Source organism: Vigna umbellata, chromosome 9 (genome assembly GCF_029865625.1).
Source record: "Vigna umbellata cultivar VRB3 chromosome 9, Vumbellata_1.0, whole genome shotgun sequence".
In the NCBI taxonomy this organism is placed as follows: domain Eukaryota; kingdom Viridiplantae; phylum Streptophyta; class Magnoliopsida; order Fabales; family Fabaceae; genus Vigna; species Vigna umbellata.
In genome coordinates this window covers 31,912,167-31,937,149 of record NC_142173.1, presented here as the reverse complement: position 1 = coordinate 31,937,149, position 24,983 = coordinate 31,912,167, and the positions used below count along the sequence as shown (strand labels likewise).

Here is a 24,983-nt window from a genome sequence, read left to right as displayed (position 1 = left end):
GAAAATTGTTATAACCTTTTTTAGAAATAGGTTTTATTTTTTAGTTGTTTCGAAAATATATCTTTAAAACAGAGATTGTTGTATAAAGAGTCATTATAGTGAGTTTGCTTTGTATGCCCATGTGTGTGAGTGTCACCACCATAGTGAGTCTGGAAAGATATGTTAGATTGTGTTCAGTTTAGAGAAGAATCAAAAGAGGTGGAAAAGTAGTGAAGTAATGCAGGTAGTGCAGGGGTTGGAGTGATGGTTAATGGAAAGAACGAAGTGAGTCAGTCAGGATATTTAAAAAAATAGAAAAGAATATCACACATATTCACCCAAGTCACCACCTTACTAAATTTTATTTTAGTTAAAACTTTGATAGTAGGTTAACGATATATGTTTCTTCATTTTAACAGTTGAGATAAGATTGTACTTAAGATAAATTAGTTTCGTTTTGTTATTATTAGGTTTTTATTGTCTTATGTTTTATGTCTTATGTTCTATGTCCTATGTTTTAAGCAAATTTTAAATCATCCCAACATGGGAAGAATGTGTTCTAACAAATGTCTCATACCATATTTGGAGTTGCTCTTTAGATGCAACAACCTGAGCATAACAATAATACTCATATAATGCTAACTAATTTTTTTATGTTCAAGATAAATAGTATCATGTGGCCAAAATTGGGAAGGAGAATGCAACCGAATAAATAAAAAGAAAACATAGGTGATTGGTGTGAATAGGTGAGGTTGCAATGATGGAATGAAGGTTTGGGAAGAGGTGGCCCTTGGTGAGTGGAAAGTGACTAGAGGAAGCCTTCTCAGACTCTCTAGTTGTGACTCTCAAGAAGGGAACTGGACTCTGGAGTGCTCTCAACAGAAGATCAATTCATTGCTCAAAAGTCCCTATTACAAGTGATGAATATGGCTTTTATAGGAGTTTTAATGCTCTATGATGCATAACTAAATGACTGATGATTAGTCATGATACAAGGATTAGGTGTCAAGTGGTCAGTTACATGTACAATGCATAAAAATGTGTACAAACAGTTGTTGAATCTGACAGACGCAAAACGCTTAGCATTGGCAGCATGTGCTCAACGTTAGGTCATTGAGCAAAGATCAGGGCTCACTGAGAGAGTCCTCATTTTTTTCAGGTGATCTTGCTTGGTTGCTCTAAACGGAGAAACATGGCTCGTTGAGCGAGGCTTCATGCCTTCCAGGTGAACATGTTAAAAAGTGATTTCTTTGCAACTATTTGTCTTTTCCTCCCAGCCTACAGACCTTCTTATATGGGTCCACTAGTTAGACCCAAGTCATCACCATACATTTGGGGTTGCTCTTTAGAAGGAACCACCTGAGAATAACAATAATACTCATACAATACTAAATAATTATATGTTTAAGATAAATAATGTCATAGGAACAACATAGATCACTTATCTGTCACTACTACAATTGGAGGAAATATTTTTCCTTGAGGAGCCAAGGGACACATCAAGTTCCACAAGCACTAAGTCTTAAGCTTTAAGGCCTAAGTCCTAAGTCCTAGCCTTACTTTGATCTAAGCTTTTAAGCCCTACTAAATTCTCCCCATGGCCTATGATCTATGCCCTATGCTCTATGATCTATGCCCTATGCTCTATTTCCTATGCCTTATGCTCTATTTCCTATGCCTTATGCTCTATTTCCTATGCCTTATGTCCTAAGGAAACTTTTAAGCATCCCGACATGGGGAGAATGTGTTCTAACAAATGCCATATACCATACATTTAGGATCGCTCTTTAGGTGCAACCACCTAAGCATAACCACAATACTCATACAATGCTGAATAATTCTATGTTCAAGATAAATAATGTCATAAGAACCACATAAGATCACTTATCTATCACTACTAAAATTGAAGGAAATAGTTTGCCTTGAGGAGCCATGGGACACACCAATGCCAGTAATGAGTGTGGGAACACCAAAAACAACCAAGACTAAAAGAAATCCTTCACTGAGTAACATTGAAGTCAAGCCTCCAAGCTACACCATAAATAAAAAAAAAATGATAAGACAAAGAATTTTTCATCACAAACAACAAATACAACATATACAACTAATTATATTTGAAGAAATAGCGAATCAAACGTAACATCGTACCTTAGAATTGATCTTCAACCATACATTTTTTAAAGATTGACCGTTGACAATTAATGTGGTGCCAAACATTATTGGGTGACGGTTCTCATTTCAAAAAGTATCTTATTCTTCAGCGAACCCAATCAAGTTCAATTAACTTTTAGCAATAATGGACTTGAACAATTTCATAATGAAAAATATAAGTAAAATAACTCACCATAGAGAACAAAATTTTTTTTCTTTAAAGAAACAAAGATATAACGAATTGTGGAATCCAATGAAGTTTACCATCCATCGAGTCAACTACTTTCTCAACTCTTAAATGAGGTGAAAAAATTTATTTCGAAGATTTTCACAAAATGTTTTAAATCAATTGTAATAAAACAAATAGAAAAAGTTTGTAAAATTATCACGGGCTAAGTCAACATGATTTTTGGAACTTACAAATGTTTTCATTCCACCACACTTGAAAACATCTCGTACAAATCCTTGTGCATCACATTGGACAGAAAACCTAAGCTCCATCTTTGTTTGATTGAATAATTGGAGAACTATTCGGGTTAATAACAAAAATCATAATCTCTACAAAAGAACACAAAAGTTTAGATCGAAAGTTTAATTAAACACCTTATTCTTAAAGTTTCACCTCCCATTTCTTGGTTTGAAGTCCTTCCTGTTTTTAATCTCAAATTGTACACAATTTTTCATTGAACAAAAACATTAATTGAACAAACAACAGATTAAACAACAACCAAGTTTACAGCTTATCTTAGACAGAAAATAAAACCGAGCTTGTAAAAGTCAAGTTTCTATTTTAGTAAAGGCACAATTGTTAAAGATATAGAGCATACGTTCACAACCATAATTGCTTTGACTCAATGCCTATAATAATACAAGTAACATCACATACATCAACAAAGTTTTTCAATTGAACAATTGTACAAAGAACATTTTGAAGAGACTAACAGTTGTGACCTTTTGCATTGTCTCCTATGGCTTCTGATTTGATTTCTCCACCAACGAGATCCTTCTACATGTGGTTAGAACTTTTATGTAATGTTAAAGTGACACCAAAAAATAAAACTAAGTACAACATAGAGGAATAAGAAATGATTTTACTTAGTGATGATCCATTTCATATCAAGAACCAATAAAATGAAAATCACCAAAATATACCTCAAAAGGCAATTATGTTGTCTGTTTCGGCTATGCAACATTAGAATGTAGCGAATACACTGGAAGCGAAAATGATCATACAAAGTCACACCGTCCTCATTGTCATCATCACCGTTCATTCCACCTTTTTTCGTCAATGTAAACCTATTATATCAACCACCAAATTATGAAGCTGACAAATGAAATCACAAAAAGTGGACAAAGTCAATGAAGAATGACAAAAAAAGAGCGAAAAAATGCTTTTTTGTATTTGCAAGGGATGTCAATAACCTATTTACTATATACACTGGATTAGATTTATTTTCTTTAATCCTGAAGGTTATCAATGTATATAAAATCAATTAAACACAACAAAATATACAATTGTAGTGATATTTGGTTATTGTAAAGAAAATGGATTACCATAGACCCCATTGTAACTATCAAGAAAAAATGAGTTAAATGTAATTAGCATCAATAGAAATTTCCTGCCACATTAATTACCACAAGACAACATGTCAAGCAACGGATCATTCCCAAAGTATGTGACAAGCGTACTTTCATAACTACAATGAAGTCTCCTGTAACCAAGCACACATTTTCCTATATTGGCAAAACTCAATAGATCAACAAAGGAAAACGACCGTCACACAAGCAAACAACCTATGTAATCGTTGTTTGTCAATAACTTGAAACTTGTACACACAAAAAAGTTGAACAAAAGTATTAACAAAAATTAACTATAGTAATTCATGAATAATGAGAATTTAGTATAAATCACACACTACTTAACAACATGTCACAAAATGATATTAAGAACACTAATTGTTTTTTTTTATGATTATGGAAACACAACCATAGACAATGACAAATAGTGGAATCTCTTAAGCAAAGTATATCTTTACCTTAAAGTTTTCAATATGTTTGTGCATTATCCACTTTCTGAAACTTAATTTTACAATTGAATGAAATTCGTAAAATATTCAATTCATAATTTTTACAGAAAAATATAGATAGCCAAAACATTTAACCAACTTTAAAAGTAAAACAACTACAATAGCAAAACCATCTAAGAGAAGCATTACTAACTTTGGGCAACAAATTTGAACTCAAATCCCACAACCATTAAGTCCTAAGTTTTAAGTCCTAAGTCTTATGTTCTAAGTCTTATGTTCTAGTACAATAAGCCCTAAACCCTAGCCTTACTTTGACCTAAGCCTTTAAGTCCTACTAAGTTATTTATATGTCATATGTTTTATGTCCTATGTCTTATGCTCTATGCCTTATGCCCTATATTGTATGTCTTATGTCATATGCTATATGTCATATATCCTATGTCCTATGTACTATGCCATAAGCAAATTTTCAATCATCCGACAAAGGGAGAATGTGTTCTCACAAATGCCCTATACCATACATTTAGGGTCACTCCTTAGATGCAACCACCTAAACATAACAATATTACTTATACAATGCTAAATAATTTTATATTCAAGATAAATAGTGTCATAAGAATAACATAATATCACTTATCTAATACTACTATAATTGAAGGAAATAGTTTGCCTAAAGACTGATGGGACACATAAAGAATGAGGTTGTGAGCACCAAAAGCAGCATAGCAATAATAATAAGGTCAAACAATCAATTTTCTTGTTTAGATACTATTTTTCTAGCTCACTACTAATGAGCAATTAAATCTATATTTTTACAATATATGGTTTTCTTATTCACTAATAAGAACATTCAATCTATATTTTTAATATATGGTTCGCTTGTAATCTAATTTTTGCTTTCTTACAATATTTATATGGTTCTCGTGTTAAGTATATGTTATATCTATTTATGGACCCTGAACATATAAACAGTCTCTGACCTTTTTACGCGTGGGCCATGCTCGCATAGCCTTACTGGAATCTGCAACTTTCTAGTAAACATATACAGTTGTTTCTTTTTTTCGCCCATTAAATTTCTTTTCATGCACTCGTTTCAGGAAATTTTGATCCGGAATATAGGAGTGGGAATTGATACATTCCGGAAGGGTGCAGAAAAAAAATTTGATGAGTACAAAAAGAAACAACCAATGCGTATGCCTCGAATATAATGGGCCTTGGGTTTTGTGATACGGGCCGAAACTGCAATTTGCCCTTTATTATATTGGCCTCATTTCATCGTCATCTTCTACATCAATACATCTCTCTGAATTGAAAATGAAAATCAACTCCAAAAAAAGTTCATGGAGACTCAAATGCTACTCTAAAAGGTGTTTATAAACTCAATAAAGTCACTAACTAGCTAACCTAAGCTAGAAGTACATAACATAAAAGAATTTATGAATATAAATAATTTTAAATAAAATATCCCTCTTATTATTCTGAACCTCCATCTGTTACTCAAATTCTCAAAGTACACGCAGCAAACTAAACATAGTCAATAATAAAATATAAATATAAACCACAATCATTATATACTTGACTCAGCATTACAAGTTTATCTTAAACTTTCAAGATTTTTTTTTTCTTTCTATAAACTAAAATAACCTTATCTATAAACGAATTCATAGAATGAAATATATTGTAACATTTAAGTCCAGGAAGTCTCTTTCTATTTATATAGTTGTGAGAATTCTGAACTCGTATACAAGATAATTTTGCTATATTATTTGTCTTAATATAATTGTTTTGCATGAACAGAAATAATTTTTATCGAAAAAATATTATTGGTTAATATGTTAATGTTTATTAACAAAGAATGGAACCAACAATCTATCTCTTCCTCTGATTCACTTTTATAACCAGTTAACCTTATATTTATAAAGTAGAATAAATTTTAATTTTTTTAAAATCTGATTTTCAGTAGTGAATCTTTTCATGCAGAGAAATCAATTTGCTTTCGTGACTTCCATATTATTTAATTTCATCTGTTCTTTACATATTCCAAACCAAACCTTTTGCTATCTCCAACCTTTCTGAACACCTTTCTGCAAAGAGATAGCAGTTCTACATCTATGCACAGGTGCAGCATGAATAAAGCATATCATTAATCATAATTATTTCACCACGTAACACTATCAATTCAAGCACCATCTTATTTAAATCATGTGCATGGTTGGAGCAACATCATCATGATGTAGATGATGATGATGCATTACTGTATTAACAGACAGGTTGGCCAAGCCATGATGCTAGCATGCAACTGATGCAATACATGAACCATAAGTTTTAAGAAAAATGAAACAAAAATTGGCCAAAAAACATTATTTCTGAACCACACCACGTTCCTAAATCATGGTTTATGAACTTGTTTTACAGAACATGATAACATGAGATGGTTCACAACGTTTTTTCAATCTCTATATGTTCTTTCGCACACTTTAGGATTTACTTGTGTTTACATTTTGAACATGAAAAGTTGATCATGCATGTTTTTTAAGCTCTTTAGACAAAATCATTGCTTAACACATCACTATTCCATGCTTGGAAACCTTAATATATTTTTCTATTGGCCCCGTTCATGAAGCTTTAGGGTTTTAAATAGTATACACACACATAGAGGGGATATTTATCAATTTATAATTAACCTTATTTTTTAGAGGGAGATTCATCATTTAAATCTAAGCATCTACCATTGTTTCTCATGATTCTATTCTCTTCTTTTTATAGAATCACTTTACTAGTATCGCACTTTTTCAGTAGAAAAAATTCTAAAGTTAGATGCTTTAACTCGATGCTGTTTATTTCTATATGTATAAGACATGTATTTTAGGTTAAAAATGCTGTGTGACTTCCTTCTTAGTTTAGAAAATGGGGAAATGTTCTGAAAAAATCTTACTATCATTTTATCACTTTCAATAGAAAAAGTTATAAGGAGATGATTATAGTAATAGTCTTAACTTTGGTAAAAGATGAAAGAAAATCTTTCATTGAAATCTATGAACCTGTTTTAAAATATTTAATTCTCGAACAACATTATTTTGGACATTTATTTATTTATTTAAGTGGGACCGGATATAACAATGTAGAAGAATATAGAAGTTCTTAATTGTTTTTGCTTTCACTATCTTAATTTCTTTTTTCTGTTTTTTGTCCTTTTAATATTAGTTCCTAAGGTATAAATTCCTTGTTATGTGGCTACACGACAAACAAAGTTTAAAAAACAAATTTAACGTAAGTTATCTAACTCGTTGAGATTAGATTAACAACATTTTAATATATAAAAAAATCTATATCAAAACTTTACAATTTTGAAGAGATTAAAACGACATAAAATAGACTATGTACTAATGAAAAATAGTTTTGTTTATTCACCCCATCACAATCTTAAGTATAATGAAGTCGTTAAATTCTTTGTTAATAATCATCAAGTTATGTAACTAATTTGATAGTGATAATATTAGATTGAAAGATAGAGATGAGAAAATATCTTTTTTTTTTTTTTGTTTTAGTTTTTATAATTGTAAAATGCCATCTTAGTTTTATTCTATTTACTGTCTCGAAAAATTTGTAAAAGAACAAAAAATTTATATTTTTGATTTTTTTTCCTTATATGTTATATATTCATAATTATTTAAAAATATAACATAATACATTCGCTAGTTATTTTTTTAACCATTAAATTAGAAGTTGAATTTGATTTTTTTTAATAAAATGAATAGAACGTCTCATATATTAGTCATTATTTTCTTCACAATGAGTTATAAATTATTTTTTAGTCCAGTAAATAGAAAGTGAAATAAATAAGGTTCTAAGGTTATTATAGGAATCTAAGATAAAGAAACCATTTTGATAATGTCATACTTTGTCAATTCACATGTGTTAAAGCAAGAAAGATACAATGAGGTGAGAGAGAAATTGAAAATAATTTCCATCACAGTTAAGAATATTAAAAAATCATAATATAAATTCAGAAAAAGTTTAATGTTAGAAAACTAAATTCAGTAAGTTGTTTAATTAAGAAGAATTACCCAGTTAGATTCTAAAAAGAGTATAGTATATATATATATATATATATATATAATAATAATAATATTAATAATGATAAAAGAATATCTTGACACACTACAGTCATAGAAGATTCTTCAAGCTTAGAATTCCCCCATCACTTCACATCACATCACATCACATAATGCTCCACTCTCTTTTGTTGGTTTTGTAGGAATCGAGCCACTCAAAACGCATTCTTAGATGAAGAAGTTGTTTTGATCATTCATTGGTCAATGTTATACCTCCAAACCCATTATTATTTCATTCTTTGGTCAACTGTGCCTCTTTTCTGACCTTAATTTCTCATTGAAATTGTTGCTATCTATGAACTCACCGTTTCAGCACCACTCCTAATAGTTACTTGTCAAACCATTCTAGTCTTCATTAGACAAAGTGTCTCATAGGGTCGGGTACTTTGCGACAAACATTTCTGTGAAACCTTCTTTCTGCTTTTACTTTTTCACTTCTTTCCTCACTACACTTTCTATCACCAATTTTAATCACCTTCTGCATACCTCACATTAGGCAAAATCCAAAGAAAAAAAAGCCCTGTTAATCATTTATTAATCACTCTATAAATAAAACAGTTAATTTAGTGATGGTACAAATAATATGTGGGAAATTCTTGAACCCTCCACCTGCTTATAATAATGTCAATAAAGAGGAGCTTCGGCCGCTCTGAAATGCCACATAAATACCACACAAAGTGGCCCTTTTTCCCTCTCTTTTTCTCTTTTTCCATATGCTTCATCTCTCTAAGCTAATCTCACAGCTTCGACTAGGAGACATCATCATTATATGCCTAGGCCCAATTAGAATACTGTACAAAGAATTTTAGAAGAATATAAGCGTTAAGGAAGTGAGTGATTCACTGACTTGTCCACCGACTACAGTGTATAGTTGCTCAGTACCTTAATGAGCACTACAATGCTGACTACATAATGCATTAAAAAGGTAGCTTATGTGGCGCCTTATATGGAATCAAATAAAAGATGACTACTCTGAAGTAATGTACGACTGAGATTTCACATCAGTAGAGGAAAACGACACACCAAGAGGTTTAGAATTTTTTCCCTTTGGTTAGCTTATGGGATGTCAATGTCTGCATCAGATATTGAGCCAAAAATGGTTAAAAGAATTCATCTTTGTGAAAGTTTTTCTAAAGAAATGAGTTTGCTGTGAGTTTTATAAATTTCCTTGAAACATTTAAAGAAAAGTTTTAGTTGTAAAAGGAGAGTTTTTTGAACAATAGAACAAAGTTTCTTGTTTGCTGCCCTGGAATTCTGAGTACATATTTTCCTCTGTCAATTTTTGTTTATGACCATTCTCTGCATTCTTTGATCAAGATGTGAAATGTTGGAATTCCATCACATATAACGAACAAAGTCACACGTTCTTCTCTGACAAAATGTGTGATCAACGATTGGTGCAGAATCATATTTAGCGCTCCCTCGTTACATATATTTAATATTGAAGTGTACCTTGGGAAAACCATGTGAATGCAAGTGGAATTGATATTTATGTATTCCCTCTTTCTCTACTCTTTCAACCAATATTTTCTTGCGTGATATTGAAACTTCAACTGAAGTTTAGAATTCAACCCTCCTTAATTAAATTAATTAGGCCATAACTCTGCATGATGGACTCTCTCACTCACACTGCACACTCATCCACCATTCACCCATGCTTTCCTTACATATCGACTATTGACCGATTTCTCACCTAGAATTGCCTTCCATTACATTAATAATAACCCCACGCTACTGGTTTTTGTTTGCTCTTGAAATAGTGAACTACATTTTTCTGTCTGCACCATGTTTTGCCTTAATTTGTTTCCTTAGAAACGTAGACACATGCCAACTTTTCAGTAGCTATAAACCATTTCTCGTAGTTTTGTCGCAAATTGATGTTTCATGCCAATCAAAACAAGTGGAAGCCACGGTTGTCTGGTAACAGTTTTCTCAAATAAAACATCTGTCTCCATCCCTTCCACCAATTAAGAAAGAAGGATGATCATCTGTCTAAATACATGAAAAAATTAATGCACAGTGACTGACAAACTCAAAAGATAAACAGAAACCTTTTAAGGCATTATTAATTAGGACTTTCTAATTCTTCCAAACTTGGTTGTACAATGGTCCATAATGTTCATTAAACTGGTGACTATAATTAAATTAATTAATCCCTCGAAACTGTCCATGAGTTAGTTAGAGGGGTCTTTTCATTTTTCACTCAAACAACAGAAGAAGAAACATATTTGGCATTTTGTGTTTATAGTTGCTACCCAAACATATCTTGATTCTTGACCTTCAACTAACTTGTGTAAAGTACATTGCTGAATGTTTCTGGATGTAAGAGACATGAGTTTTGGTTTCACTGAGGTTGTGTAATTTAATGTGCGGACCAGTGAGCTGTAGTGAGAGTGACTCACGGGGAACCAGATTCTCAGTATGCTTCCCATTGTCTATGTTGCTGATGTTAGTGAGTATGTGAGAGATAAGAAAAGAAAAGGATTTAAAAATTCAGAGCTACAAATAAAGAGGTTCCTAGCAAAATGGTAGGCAGGTATCATTGCCAGAGTCCCCAAAAAGGAGAAACTAGAGAAACACTGTGAAAGAAAGACAACATCCGTTTTGGTGCCAATGAAGCCTTGAATCATAGTCCCTAATGTCTTACAAAGGTTTATGAGCTACATCCCCTAGGAAGGGTAGCATACTCTGTCTTAGCTCAAATCAATTATGTTTTGTTGGTACTAATCATTTTGGTTGAGGACATATGTTCTGTAAGTTACTTAAGCTATGTTTTCCTTTCAATTATAATTGTTGAGTTTTAACTGTAAAGCTAGGTAACAAAGATCTTAGATGCATTAATAATATTTTTTTAAAAAAAAGTAGTTATTCTTGTGAGAATAGCACTGATGGAAATAGTATATTCAGAATTTCTTAAAGGGTGTCAGTGGTACAACTTTTTTCAATGAAAATAAGCCATTAGCTATGAATGACTAAAACAGCAAAATATAGCTTTTTCCTAGTTCATACAATTAACTGCAAAATGTAGCTTTTTCATGATTAATTTTCCTTCTCCTTAATAACTCCCCAATGTTTCCTTCTCACCAAGGATAGTTAAAAGTGATGGTTAGCATTTTGACCAGCCACTCGATTACGTAGGGGTGCACCACAGTAACAACGGAACATAAAGACAATGATTATAATCTACAAAAGTGGAAGAAGCTAAGACCTTTTATGATAAGAAGAATTTGGTGAGCATAGAGCATATGATAAGTGTCCTTGATTAAGGTAGTTACGTTGGTAAACATTATTAGTGGTTGTTCTTTTTTCTGGATGGGGTTCACCTAATTAACGACAACCCAAAAGATTGAGCCCCCAATACCATGGACAAACCATGACACGCATGCATCTCATGAGTTTGTGCTTAAACATGTAGTGAACAATGCCAGGTCTGCGCGTGCCAATTGGGTTGGGGACCTTCCTACTACCAATTCAACTCTCACTAATGCAAATTCATGTAACTTCTTGAAAGACATATATAAAAGGTCTTAAAGAATGATAAACTTTAATTTTAGTAAAACAATTAGATTAATCTTTTAAATTACAAAAATTAAACTGTCAGTGTCATTGACATAAATTAGAATATTCAATTAATTAAAATATTTAAAAACTAGTCAAACACTGTTTGTTCAAAATACTTAGTAAGAGTTATTATCAAAGATATGTGAAAAGCTGGAAAGTTTTATCCTTTTAAATTGATTTCAATTGGGTTGAATCAAAGTATGGTACACTTTCAAATACTGAGGATTTCAGGTAAACATTCATAAAATATGCATATTATACTTATCTGCTATCTCTCTAGTTTGGTATAAGTAGATAGAACATTGTTTTCAAAGTTGCAGCTAATGAAAATAGGCTCGAGGATGGTTATAGATTGGATTGAAGAGTATAGAAATTTTGCTATGAAAGGGAATATGGAAAAATGTGGTAGCAGGTGAGTCATAATAGAACATCTTGGGAAGTGGGAAAGCAAGAGCCTTAAAGCAAATAGAGAACCCAAATCAATCGTAATTCCTATCAGTCCTGAGACACAAAGTAAAGAATAACAGAAATCATCAGTCCCATTTTGCCCCAAAAAACTAACACCACAAAAGCTAAAGTTTCAGTTCTTGTATTGGAGACCGGAAACATGTCCTCTTATATCTCTCTGACTTCGATATTTCTTCCTCTCTTTCCCTCCCACCAAACTGTCTTAGGACCAATTTGGATACCTTCAAGTACATCTTGTGTCTAAATTTTTAACCTTTTCTGATACAAGGTTACTTCTCCAATTTTTTACTTCAAAATAGAAAGCCCTACCACCATTTGTTCTGCAGTTAAAGATAAAAACGAAACTACCCTCATGATTGACCACTACAAAATGACATAATTTTCAATAACCCATTTCTTATATTTCAAAAATGCAGTTTCTTTCCAATGCATTCTTGTAACCTGAAAAGAAAATCTTTACTTTTTCACTTCGAACAATAAAAGAAAGTAACATTAACTCTTAATTTTAATTTTCCAATGTTAAAAAAGTCAACAGTTTGGTCCTTTCACCATAAACACTAATATTAAAGAACTAATTTAATGTTAAAATTGACATTAAACCACCATTTTAATGAACCTATTAGTATTGATTGTATTGAACAACCAAACTAATGGACACCGTGATAATTACATTCCTTAAAGACCAAAATGGTAACTAAAGGAAAAACTGTGTAAAAAAACACACACACAACTTTTTTAAATGAGCCATGATTCATGCACCCCTCTTGCACTCGGACTTTCTTGGAGTTTTTAAATTGGGCATGATTTCATCACTACTCTGGCATTTATAAGTACTCCACCCCACATGGTCAAAACTTCAAGAAACCCCAACCCTGTGCATTTTTATTTTAATCAGGTAGCACCTGGAAGTTGTAGTTGTCAGTAAAAAAACCCGAGTTTCACAAGTCTTGAGCACTAAACTCCAAGAGAGAGTCAGAGCGAGAATAGAAGGAAGTTGTTGTGTGCTTCCAAGACATTGAAGATGGTGAAGGAGTAATTAGCCTTTCTTAGAATACTCGCCATGTGTTGGATAGATTTGGTGGGAGACGTGTTTCCCCTGGAAGAATCAAAGCCTGGGAACACACACTTTTGTTTTGTTCGTGCAAGAACAAGAAGACAAGGCCAATGTGAACAAACTCACTCGGATTTGTCAATAGAAACAAGGAAGACAGATCTCTCAAGCATGAATTTTAGCTTGTGTTTGAGCTCCCCGATCATTTCCATACTTGTACATTTCCTTCTTGTTGCTTCTTTGCTTTGTCCTGTTTGTTCCTCAGAAATGGGCAACGCCCCAGTTGCCAACCAGACTTTTAAGCCGCAAGAAGAGGTTCACAAGATGAACATCATAAGAACTCGTCTTCAGCAAATCAACAAGCCCCCTGTTAAGACAATTCAGGTGAGCCAAAGCTTCTTGCTTTTCACGTCCCTTGTTTTCTCCCCTGTTTTTTTACCGTAACACGGTGAACTTCTTTTCGCTGCCACCAGAGTCCTGACGGTGATGTAATAGACTGTGTGGTGTCTCATCAGCAACCAGCTTTTGATCATCCTATGTTGAAGGGACACAAACCACTGGTAATTGTCAATTGTCTCAGACATTTTCTTACAGTTTCTTTTTTTTTTTTAAATTTGAATATATTATTTGATGTGAGGAGAAATTTGAATTACATAGAATTTATTATTTGAAGTTAGGGAGAAATTTGAATTAAAGTGCAGATGTTCGTTCATATCATGTGCAGGATCCTCCCGAAAGGCCTAAAGGTCATAACCAAAGGGACCTATTGAGTGAGAATTTTCAGCTATGGACCATGTCAGGGGAGTCATGTCCAGAAGGTACAATTCCAATTAGAAGAACAAAAGAAGAAGACATGTTAAGAGCTAGTTCTGTAAGCAGATTTGGAAGGAAAATAAGCAGGCGTGTTAGAAGGGACACCAGCAGCAATGGCCACGAGGTATGTACTGAAACTTTCTTTTCTTTTCTTTACCTTTCTTTTTTTCCTTTTTCCAAACCAAAGGAAGGCATTAACAAACAACTCTAGCAGAAACTATTAAGGCAAGCACATGGGAGTTAAATGTTTTGTTTTTCACCATGCTTCACAATGAAGCTAAGAATAGCGATGAAAGCACCAAAAAATAATTTTGATTAGCTGGATTTTTATTCCTTTCTTCCGACTGTGAAACTTCAACCTTTTCCTTTTTATGGCAATCACAGAATTCCATGGTTCCTCAGCTAGTAATGTTTCACTTACTCCAAAGTAAGTGGTCTTTTCATCCTTGTGTATGTTGCAGCTAACTTTACCCTGTATACAAAAATTTAACCAAACCACTCAACATCAAGTTTAAACCCTCATTATCTTGCATAGAAAAGTAACAATAAAAAACCTAGCTTCCTCTAGCAACTCTTCAAACTGACCTAACAAATAGTTTCGTTGTGACATACCTGCAAACCTAACAATAGTATTTGTTGGTGCACTGCACAGCATGCAGTTGGGTATGTGAGTGGAGAACAGTACTATGGAGCAAAGGCTAGCATAAACGTGTGGGCACCCCGTGTGGCAAATCAGGATGAATTCAGCCTGTCCCAAATGTGGGTCATATCTGGTTCATTTGGGGATGATCTCAACACTATTGAAGCTGGTTGGCAGGCAAGTTTCAATTCACCCATTACTGCACCTTAATTAATCAACTCTTTCTTTACACAAACATACTCATTTTCCTTCAATAATTTCTACCACTGTATCCTTTTTGGTTACCAATAGCATTCAAAACACAGATACCATGCTCAACTACCTACCATTCATTTTCATCGCTGAATTTAATATTATGCTTTGGACAACCAAACTTATTTCAATTAATTTTGCTGCAGGTCAGCCCCGAGCTCTATGGGGACAGATACCCCAGATTCTTTACTTATTGGACGGTAAGAAAACTCATTCAAGCAAAATGGGTGCACAGTTATACTATATGTTTATTGTGATCCTTGCTTAAACTCCAAGGCAGATCATGTATTAATAAGCTATGATGTTTCTAGTCAAACAGATTATTTCATTTATTATAATGTTAAATCATGGATACAGATTATAATTTAAAGGACAAAATTGAGCATGGTTCATACTACAGTTGTTATTGTTATTAAAAAGAATGAAACTGATGAAAAATATCGGTATTTATTATTTACAGAGTGATGCATATCAAGCAACTGGATGCTACAATTTACTGTGCTCAGGTTTTGTTCAAACTAACAATAGAATTGCAATTGGGGCTGCAATTTCTCCAACTTCTTCCTATGCCGGTGGGCAATTTGATATTAGTTTGCTGATTTGGAAGGTAATTTGGTCTTTCTTTACGAAATTGATCACAAAAAATGATTATTCATTGAGAACTTGGTGTAGAAGTCTCCATTTATTTCTTTTTGGGTTACTTTATGTTAATTTTTGTTTTGGTGATTATGCGCTGTTTTTGTTGTTGACTGAAAAAGTTAAACTTTGTCATATAAAACGGATTAAGCCATTTAGGGTTTGTTTATATCCTAGTTTAGGTTAATCTTTTATGTGGCATACGTGATGGGTTGAGGGTGGGTCCCTGTTAAATGATATAAAAGATTTTATGACAGAACACTGTGCCTACCGTTCGATTTGAATACTTTTGTGGTTCAGAAAAGTCTTCGAATTTCTTAGTCAAAATCCCAAACGAGCCAAAAAAAAAAAGTTAATAAAATGGATTTAAAAATAGTCAATGGTGGGGTCTCCATTATTTGGGAAGTCTCGCAAATGCCATCGAATTTTGTGATATAGACTGGTAGAAGAAGCAAGGGAAGATTAATTTAAGCTTTTGATGGTAATACGATAATTAATTATTTTAAATTTTATAAAAGTGAAGATATAGTAGCTAAAAAAAGAGGAAGAATAAAGTGATGGTGCACAAAGTTTTGTCCTATGTCATGTCTCAGTTAACATGCCACTTTACTCACTTTAATACTTTGGGACATTACACGCATGCACTGTGAATTCTAATAATGAACTGTATTTCCTCTTCTTTTCAAGATTCTCTTCACTTTTTTTTTTTATCTTGGTTTTACTATTATTCTAACAAAACCCTAAAAATTGGCTTATTTATTCCCCCAACATTCACGACCTTTCTTTTCCCCTCTTTTTGACCCGTTTCGCTTACCAACCTGGCTAACATGTTGCTATTCATAATTATGTCTATCTTTGAGTAGTTTGCAACAAAAGGTGACATTGAAGGTTTGGTGTAATGCTTCATTTTTCGTGTACAGGATCCAAAGCATGGGAATTGGTGGCTTGAATTCGGATCCGGAATCTTAGTCGGGTATTGGCCATCGTTCTTGTTCACACACCTGAGGGATCATGCAAGCATGGTGCAATTTGGTGGAGAAGTGGTGAATTCAAGGCAATCAGGCTCTCACACTTCAACCCAAATGGGTAGTGGTCATTTTGCAAGTGAAGGGTTTGGAAAAGCTTCATACTTTAGGAATATGCAAGTTGTGGATTGGGACAACAACTTGGTACCCTTGTCAAATCTTAGGGTTCTAGCAGATCACCCCAATTGCTATGACATTCAAGGAGGGATTAATAATGTTTGGGGGAATTACTTTTACTATGGTGGACCTGGGAGAAATGTGAGATGTCCCTAAGGGGATGAATTTTTTTTAATTTTTTTTTCTTTAATTTTATATTTGGTCATTTTTGGGTTTGGGTGACATTGGTTTTCCTTCTCAAGGGCATGCAAGAAGCTTGGGTCATGGGGTCATTTATTCTTATATTTAATTTACATTTGTTTGTTAATCAACGATTTTTTTTTTATTTTGACTAACCAGTCACCCACTGATTATACCATTACCACCTGGACTCCTATGTAAATCTTTAAAGAGAAATAGTAAATATATTTCTTCGTTTTTCTATTCCATTCTATCCCTTTTTCTTTTTTTATTTCCTCATTTTATTTACTGGTTAAAATCACGATTGTTTCTTCTCTAGTTTTCTTCTTCCTCTAATTTGAACTATGTCTTGGTCTTGATTAAAACTATTCTCAACGTTTGTTTTATGATAATACATTTCTAGAAATATTATTAATGGAGATGTTATTTTGAAAATTAAATGAAGAAATGTTTGGTTAGATTTTAACATTACTAAATGTATTGTAGGATCGTTCGATTAACAGAATTTATATGTTTAAGTCAATATATACATTGTATATATCGTATGATCGTTTAATCAGTAGTTAACTAGATAATCAAACTTTCATAACTTTTTACTATAAATTACTTTTTGCCAATAATCTCACACGAATACTAAAATAAATATTTGGATTGTTATATAGTTTGAAAGTTATTTGAAGTTTAATATTAAAAAGTTTAAATAATTGTTGTTGCAGGAAATTTTTAATTAGAAGTATTTAGTATAGGAAATTTAAAAGTTTGCTTTGCTGTTAGTTGCAGCTTCACAGTCAAAGTTCGGAAATAGTCAACAGAGATCTTGGACTTAACGTTATCGAAGAGTAGTTGCACTGTTTTTATTTTATTTTGTCAAGCATTTCAATATAATGGCGTAGGGATGTAACGAGGTTGTATTACTTGATAACAAACTATTAAATTTTATGAATAGGTGAATCTCACCTCATACAATAATATATAATAAAAAATATTATTTATCTAATAATTTTATTGTAAAAGATAACTTTATGTCTACCACATTATATAAGTATTTTAATGTGTGTGTGTATATATATATATATATATATATATATATATATATATATATATATATATATATATATATATATATATATATATATATATATATTAATATAATAAATGAATATATCTTTGATATTGTTTAAATTTATCTTTATTTGAACGTAAAATTCTTGTATTAATTAAGTATTTATATGTATATAAATAATATTTGATTTTTCAAAATTATACATGTGAATAATATTTAATTTTTAAATTGAATATAAAAATGGATATATATCCCGTATCTTTAAATATTAAATTAGTTTTAAAACTATTATGTAATTTAAAAATTTATATTATTTTTTTCTTTAATCATTAATTATTATAATTATTTTTAAGACATATATTTAAACATTTTTATTCTCTTGTATAATTATTTAAGATTTATTAATTATTATTATTAATCACTTATTTGGTAATTATATTGTAAGCACCTTAATTAGCATATACATTATTACTAGCTATATCGTTACATAACTAATAACACACCATATCCTTTAAACACAACAAATATATAAATATGTACATTGTATATGAATTTTTTTTCAAAAATAAACTAACTTGACTTAACGAAGAAGAAGTTGTACCCGATATAAAAGTACATAATTAAAATATACAATTTATTTATATTTTTACATAAATATAACTAAAGAAAACTTTACAAATTCACTTATTTTTCTCATTACCGGATCATTTATTCACGTATAATATTTCATTAAAAATCATAACAACACCAAAGCAAAAGGTAAACTAATGAAAATTACATAATTAAAATTGTCCTCGAAAAATAAGCCAATAGTTCAAACATACAAGTTTAATCTTCTACTCTTTTATCAAACTTTATCCATCTTTATCAAAAATTCGATTCAACAACAATAGTTATCTTTCAAACAAAATTTATTTTCAACTCTAGATTATTTGTTAACAATAAGAAGCAAATATGTATCATATAATACAATCCTTAGGACTCAAAAATCACAACACAACCCTCACGACTAGATCTCATAGCTCAAATAACATTTAAATCTATTTTTAGAAGATCAAGCAAACTCAAAAAATCTACACCTAACATATCTTACTCTTACCGCTCAGATTATTTATATATATATATATATATATATATATATATATATATATATATATATATATATATATATATATATATATATATGGGACATAAATTCCTGTTGAGTATGACCATGGTAAGTTTTTCACATCTGTTAGGTCTGATTTTATCTTATATTGAAGCTCCAGATGCCAAGAACCTCCTTTGACTCCCATCACTAGATATTTGCCTCTACACGAGTATGATAATATTATAATCAAGATAGTTTCTACAAAATTTCTCTCAATACACCACCTAACATCACATCACATCAACTTAGTATTCCCTTCTTAGGAGTCACTACATTCACAATATTCACACAAAATTCATATTTCACTCCTAATACCTTTAATTAATTTAAAACACATTGAAAACAAAATATTTTTAAAACACATTGAAAACAAAATATTTTTTCTCAAACTTCTACCTAGCAAGATCTCACTATCGCCTAGTGTTGAGACTTTGACAAGTGTATTAAATCGTTTCGAGCAATAAATCGGTGACACTGGATATCGTTTCCTAAGAGACCCGTGTCACCAAACAATCATATAATTTTTAACTAACTTAGACTAAAGAATGATTCCATATTTTGGGGTTTTATGCAATTAAAGTAAAGATGAAACATAAATGGTAAAAGTGATATTTGATAACTCAAACACTTGGAAATGGATAAGATTAGAAATGATATGGAATGATATTGTTGGGGGATGATTTCACCTACTTCACTCTTATGCATGGAAAATCACTTCATCTTCATTAATATGTCAATGTCAATCTATTAATTTACTCAAACTCAATCCCTTGGTAGAGAGAGCCTAGACTTCCTTATTAGACTTCAATCCCTTGAAAAACCTAACAATTATTTTCGCATTAAGAATTGAGATTCAAGACAACCAAAGGTCTTAGTTTTATCCCTAGATATTATTTCCTATAGGTGTTTAATATCCAGTTCCAAATTCACACAATATTTCCCAATATCAAACAAACCCCAAAATCATGCCATGGTTGATCAAATCATAACAAGCTTTAAGTGAAGGAATTAAACATTAACAATCAATGAAAGACACATATAATCATTCAAATCAACTATAATTTACATAAGAGATCTGTGGTCACATTAGTCCCTAACAAGAATGAAATTAGCTTTTCATTGTCATAGAGAGCTTGAGCTTACAAATGGTGGAAATGGAAGAAGATGAAGACCCAAGGATGAAGAAGGGTTGTTCCCACAGCTCCGAGCTCGCTTCCAAGTGCTCCAATAGAGAGAAATCGTGTTTTGGTGCCCAAAGATATCGACCCATTCGCGTTTTATGGTTAAATAAGCTTAATCTGTCACATCAGCAAAAGTTGCGCTCAGTCAAAAAAGTGGCACTCAAGCGCCCCTAGGTAGAGGGCGCGAGCCCCTAGGCAGAGGACGCAAGCTAGAAATGGTGTAATGCGCTCCAACGGCCATGGAAAAAGGGCGTTCGTGCACGACTTCAGCAGAGTCATGATTCTTCAGTTTTGTTGTTCTTCTTGCTTTCTTTGGGTTCCAGTGCCTTCATTAGATTTAGAGACTTCTTCCAACTGACTTAAGCATATAAAAGTAGGGCTTAATGATCAATTTATCTCATTAAAACTTAAGATGCAACCACTTAATAAACTAAAAGAAAACTAGGATTTACAAGACAAAAAACCAAGAAAGAGTTGACATTTTCTCTTAATTCAATATTGAAATCATGGTAAAATATGTCATTATCACCTAGCAAAAATAAAATCAGGGCTCCCTAGAACTAAAGTTCCAAGTCGCACCCAACGACAACAATTCGGCACCCACTACCCTTTTGTGCGTCCAACGATGGTGATTTGGTGTCCAACACTCAACCCTTAGAACTTTTGTAATTTATTTTATAGTTGGCACACAACAATATATAATTGGTGCTCATGCTCCATTCCCTTAAGCTTACTCAAATTTATTTTTCCTTTAGGACCAACAATTTTAAAATCATGTTCAACGACATTACATAACTTCAAAAATTTCAATGTATACGAGATTGCTCCTATGGTGTATCTAAGTTATTTTACTTCTTGTATCCAAATAAACTCATTAAATTCAAAATCAAAATAGATACCACCACTACACTAGTTTGTACACCATACTCAAATCCACACATTTTATTCATTCCTATTTCTCTAATGTAACATCCCAACATATAGTAATTACCATAATCAGAATTAATTACATTAATCATATAAAACAGTGCAGTCTTACAAATCTGAACTAGCATTTAATTGCCGAACGGCATAGACATAAAGAAAATAACGAACGCTTAAACCAGCAAGAGTTCAGGGACGAACGGTCTTACAAAACTATGACCGAACGTTCAAAAATAACATAAATAAAACTAACTACAAACACTCGCGAGCGCTCTAAGGCTCTGCTTTAACTTCTACCTCCACCAGGTTAGCGTCTTCCAAAATTTCTTCCTCTAGCACTTCTTCAAGTGACGCACCTCCATCTGCTCACATCCACACGGATGATCATTGCAATGACAGGACGAACGTACATATACAAGGTGACAACACAAGGAAACGAAAGGGTAAGCTTATATAATTTAAATTATACATCAACATATACAATAAACATATCATTCCACGCAATCACTCATGTAACATTATATGACTATATATACATATATATTTATGACGACCGTCCGGACTGTATGATCTGTGTAGCTACAAGCGTCCTCGCACCCGAGTGGTGTATTAGCCGGGATATACCTAATCAGCTGCCACTCGAGGTTAATCCTTCGCCCCTGCTAAGTGAGGGATACGAAGACCTCCTGCCATTCCCACACATGAACTACTCCTCTCTACTTGAGAATGAGTGTCACGGAATATCAGGATGGACCAAGCCTGGCTTAGCTTATCCACAGTCATACTTTACCAAATTTAATATTCCAATATATATAGGAGACGTCCCTCCATGGAACGCTCGTTCAAATTTCATACTCATAGAATCACTCAATATAGTGTTCGCAAGGTAAGATCTTATAATTTATCATCATTCTCATATTTAACTTTAAGAGCATAAAAGAACGAACGTTCTGTCCTTTGAAGAATTAGGACGAACGTCTAAAATAAGTACTGGATGGACGAACGTGACTCTCTGTTGGTCAGTTAAATGAAACGACTCAATTTTGAAGGAGTACTGATACTTAGAAAATTTCATAATAAAGATCTTGAACCAGATTCAATATATAGGAAGGATGGATAATAATACTTAAAAATTTTCTTTGAAGGAATTTGCACATGGAAGACCGAGACTAGTATTAGAACGAACGTAAGAATGTGAATATTCAAATACTTGAACGAATGCTATATACGTTCGTCAGGGAATAATATCGAACGTTCGGTTTAAGACCGAACTCTTTATTAAAGCGGACGTTCGGTATATGACCGAGCACAAATCATGACGAACGCTTGGCAAAAGGCCGAGCGCTCTTTAGGACGACCGTTCGACATGAGGCCGAACGCTATTAAGGACGAACGTTCGACATAAGGCCGAACGTTCTTATTTCAGCATTGTTTAAGTTAAGGCATACGACACTCTATGTTGAGCCGGACGCTCAACATAGTAACTCAATAAAAACGCTCGCTCTCACACCGAATTCTTCCCAAATGAAAGAATTCAATTCTAAGTCTTTTGTAGGGAAACCGAACGGTATAAGACCGTACAGTGACGAGCGTCATTTATCAAAGGGAAGATTTACAGTTTCAGATTTTTCAACCTTAACAGACTTTTCCAGATTTCAAATTTTCAAACTTTATAACTTTCATTCCAGATTTAATTCACCTTAAACATCATCATCATACAGATCTCAACATTTTAATCATTCCCAAATATACAATATCCATTCTTCATTCATACATAATCAAATCAACATACATTTCAAACCACCAACAACATATATATTCCATACAACCAGTGATCGTTCATGACAGATAAATCAAACCAGAAACCATATCAGATCTCAGTAAACTTTCATAACAGCTAAATCTTCAGATGTATCACACATGCAAATCAAAGCATATAACATACCGTATAAATTAAACATATAAGCTTCCCTTACCTGGATAGCAGTGAACGTTTAACAGTATATCTTGAATCTGCCCAACTATGACTTTCTACCCGCTAAGCTCTTCCTTACGCTCCTTAACTAAGTCGGTTACAGGATCAAAAGAGGTTCGGCTCAAAATGAAGCTTACTGGCCCGTGAACGTTTCTACGGTTTCAGAAAGTTGATTGGAGTTGAAAGAAGTGAGTAATGGTAGAGAGAAGATGAAGGTTCTTAGAGAGAAGTTGGAGAAAAATGGAGGTTTTAGGTTCTGGGGAAGACGAAGAGTGCGTGCAAGTGAGAGAGAGAGTTTCTCAAAACTCAGATTTTGTGGATTTCCACGTCAAAACGGACGAGCGTCTCCCAGCCTGCCACCTGCACACCAAACCCTGCTTTGGAAGCTTCTCCCGCGACACGTGGCGTGCTTGCATGCAAAGATTGGTGCGTTTTTAATGTTTCCAGAGAAAATGATTTTTGGCTCAGTTTTCCGTGCACAGCAGAGATGAAATCAGAGTTGGGAGTGGGTTTTTAAAGGGATTAAACATTGATTGTGGTGCAAATTAATTTGATTTGACGCAGAATTATTATTGCTAATTAAAGAGGGTTTTACATCTAAAATATGCCAATCAATGAAGTTCAACTTAATAAAAACAGCCTAATGACTTTCACAACTCAGTTTAATATCACAATATATTCATAATCATAAAATTTAAAAAGAAGTCTAAACTTTTATTAGCTTTTCTTATCTCAAAATAATGAGTTAAATTATTGTAGCCTAAGAGACATTGTTATCTCTTTTAAATACCTAATGTAAAGTATTCAAATAGAGTTAAATTTCAGTATAAAATAGATTAAATTGAAAGCATCACTACTAATTTTTTTTACTAAGATCATGACAAAAGCACTACGAAAACTAAGATTTAATAGAATATATAGAACCTTAGTCGGTTTAAAAATTCAATTTATTCAAAATTCTTCTTAAACCTCCATTTATTCAATGGTCCATTTCAATTGATGTCTGAAATAGAATTAGAAGTGAATAGAAGAATAAATTGAAAGAAATAGGTTGAGGTAAAAAGGTTTGGATGGAAGTTGGCGTGAAAGGAATATGAACACGAGAGATGCAGTTTCCTACGTTTCTATCCAAAACTCCTTTGTATATAATATTATTATATTCTTTTATTTCAAACATCTCACATATATAATTATAATTTTTTTAATTTACTATTAGAGAAAAAAATGTGTATTCCTAATTACTAATGGCAAATAATAATAAATAAAATCGTTGTAGATAATCATACTTATTAAATAATAACTGTTTATATGCATATTCATTAGAATTTGATGTAAAATATAGTAAAGTCTGTTTTACATATTAATTATTTTACAATTTTCTTTTTTTAATCTTTCTCCCTTCTGTTTAAACTGTAATAAATATTTATGATATTAATAAAACATTATCTATATGTAATGTTAGGGGTGACCGAGGAACAATCATGTAGTGTAGTTTACAATGATATACTTAATTTGTAGACATCATACTCACTGATTATAATATTCAATGTTATGTTTTTACTGATAAAAAATAGTGTACGTTATATGTACGCCATGTTGAATGAATATGAAAGTATGCGAAATAAAAGCAGCTATTAATCATGTGGGAAGGGGCATAAAGAAAATATTGACTGAA

General features: G+C 32.4%; 1 protein-coding gene across 1 annotated transcript; it reads left to right on the top strand.

Moving 5' to 3' along the window:
* Window positions 1-13,060: 13,060 nt before the first annotated feature.
* LOC124846214 (carboxyl-terminal proteinase, putative (DUF239)) lies at window positions 13,061-17,258 on the top strand. Its single transcript, XM_047323434.2, has 7 exons — window positions 13,061-13,736; window positions 13,826-13,912; window positions 14,077-14,289; window positions 14,818-14,982; window positions 15,204-15,257; window positions 15,518-15,664; window positions 16,614-17,258. The coding sequence occupies exons 1-7, from the start codon at window positions 13,362-13,364 to the stop codon at window positions 16,989-16,991; spliced, it is 1,419 nt and encodes a 472-aa protein (XP_047179390.1). The 5' UTR covers window positions 13,061-13,361; the 3' UTR covers window positions 16,992-17,258.
* Window positions 17,259-24,983: the final 7,725 nt, after the last annotated feature.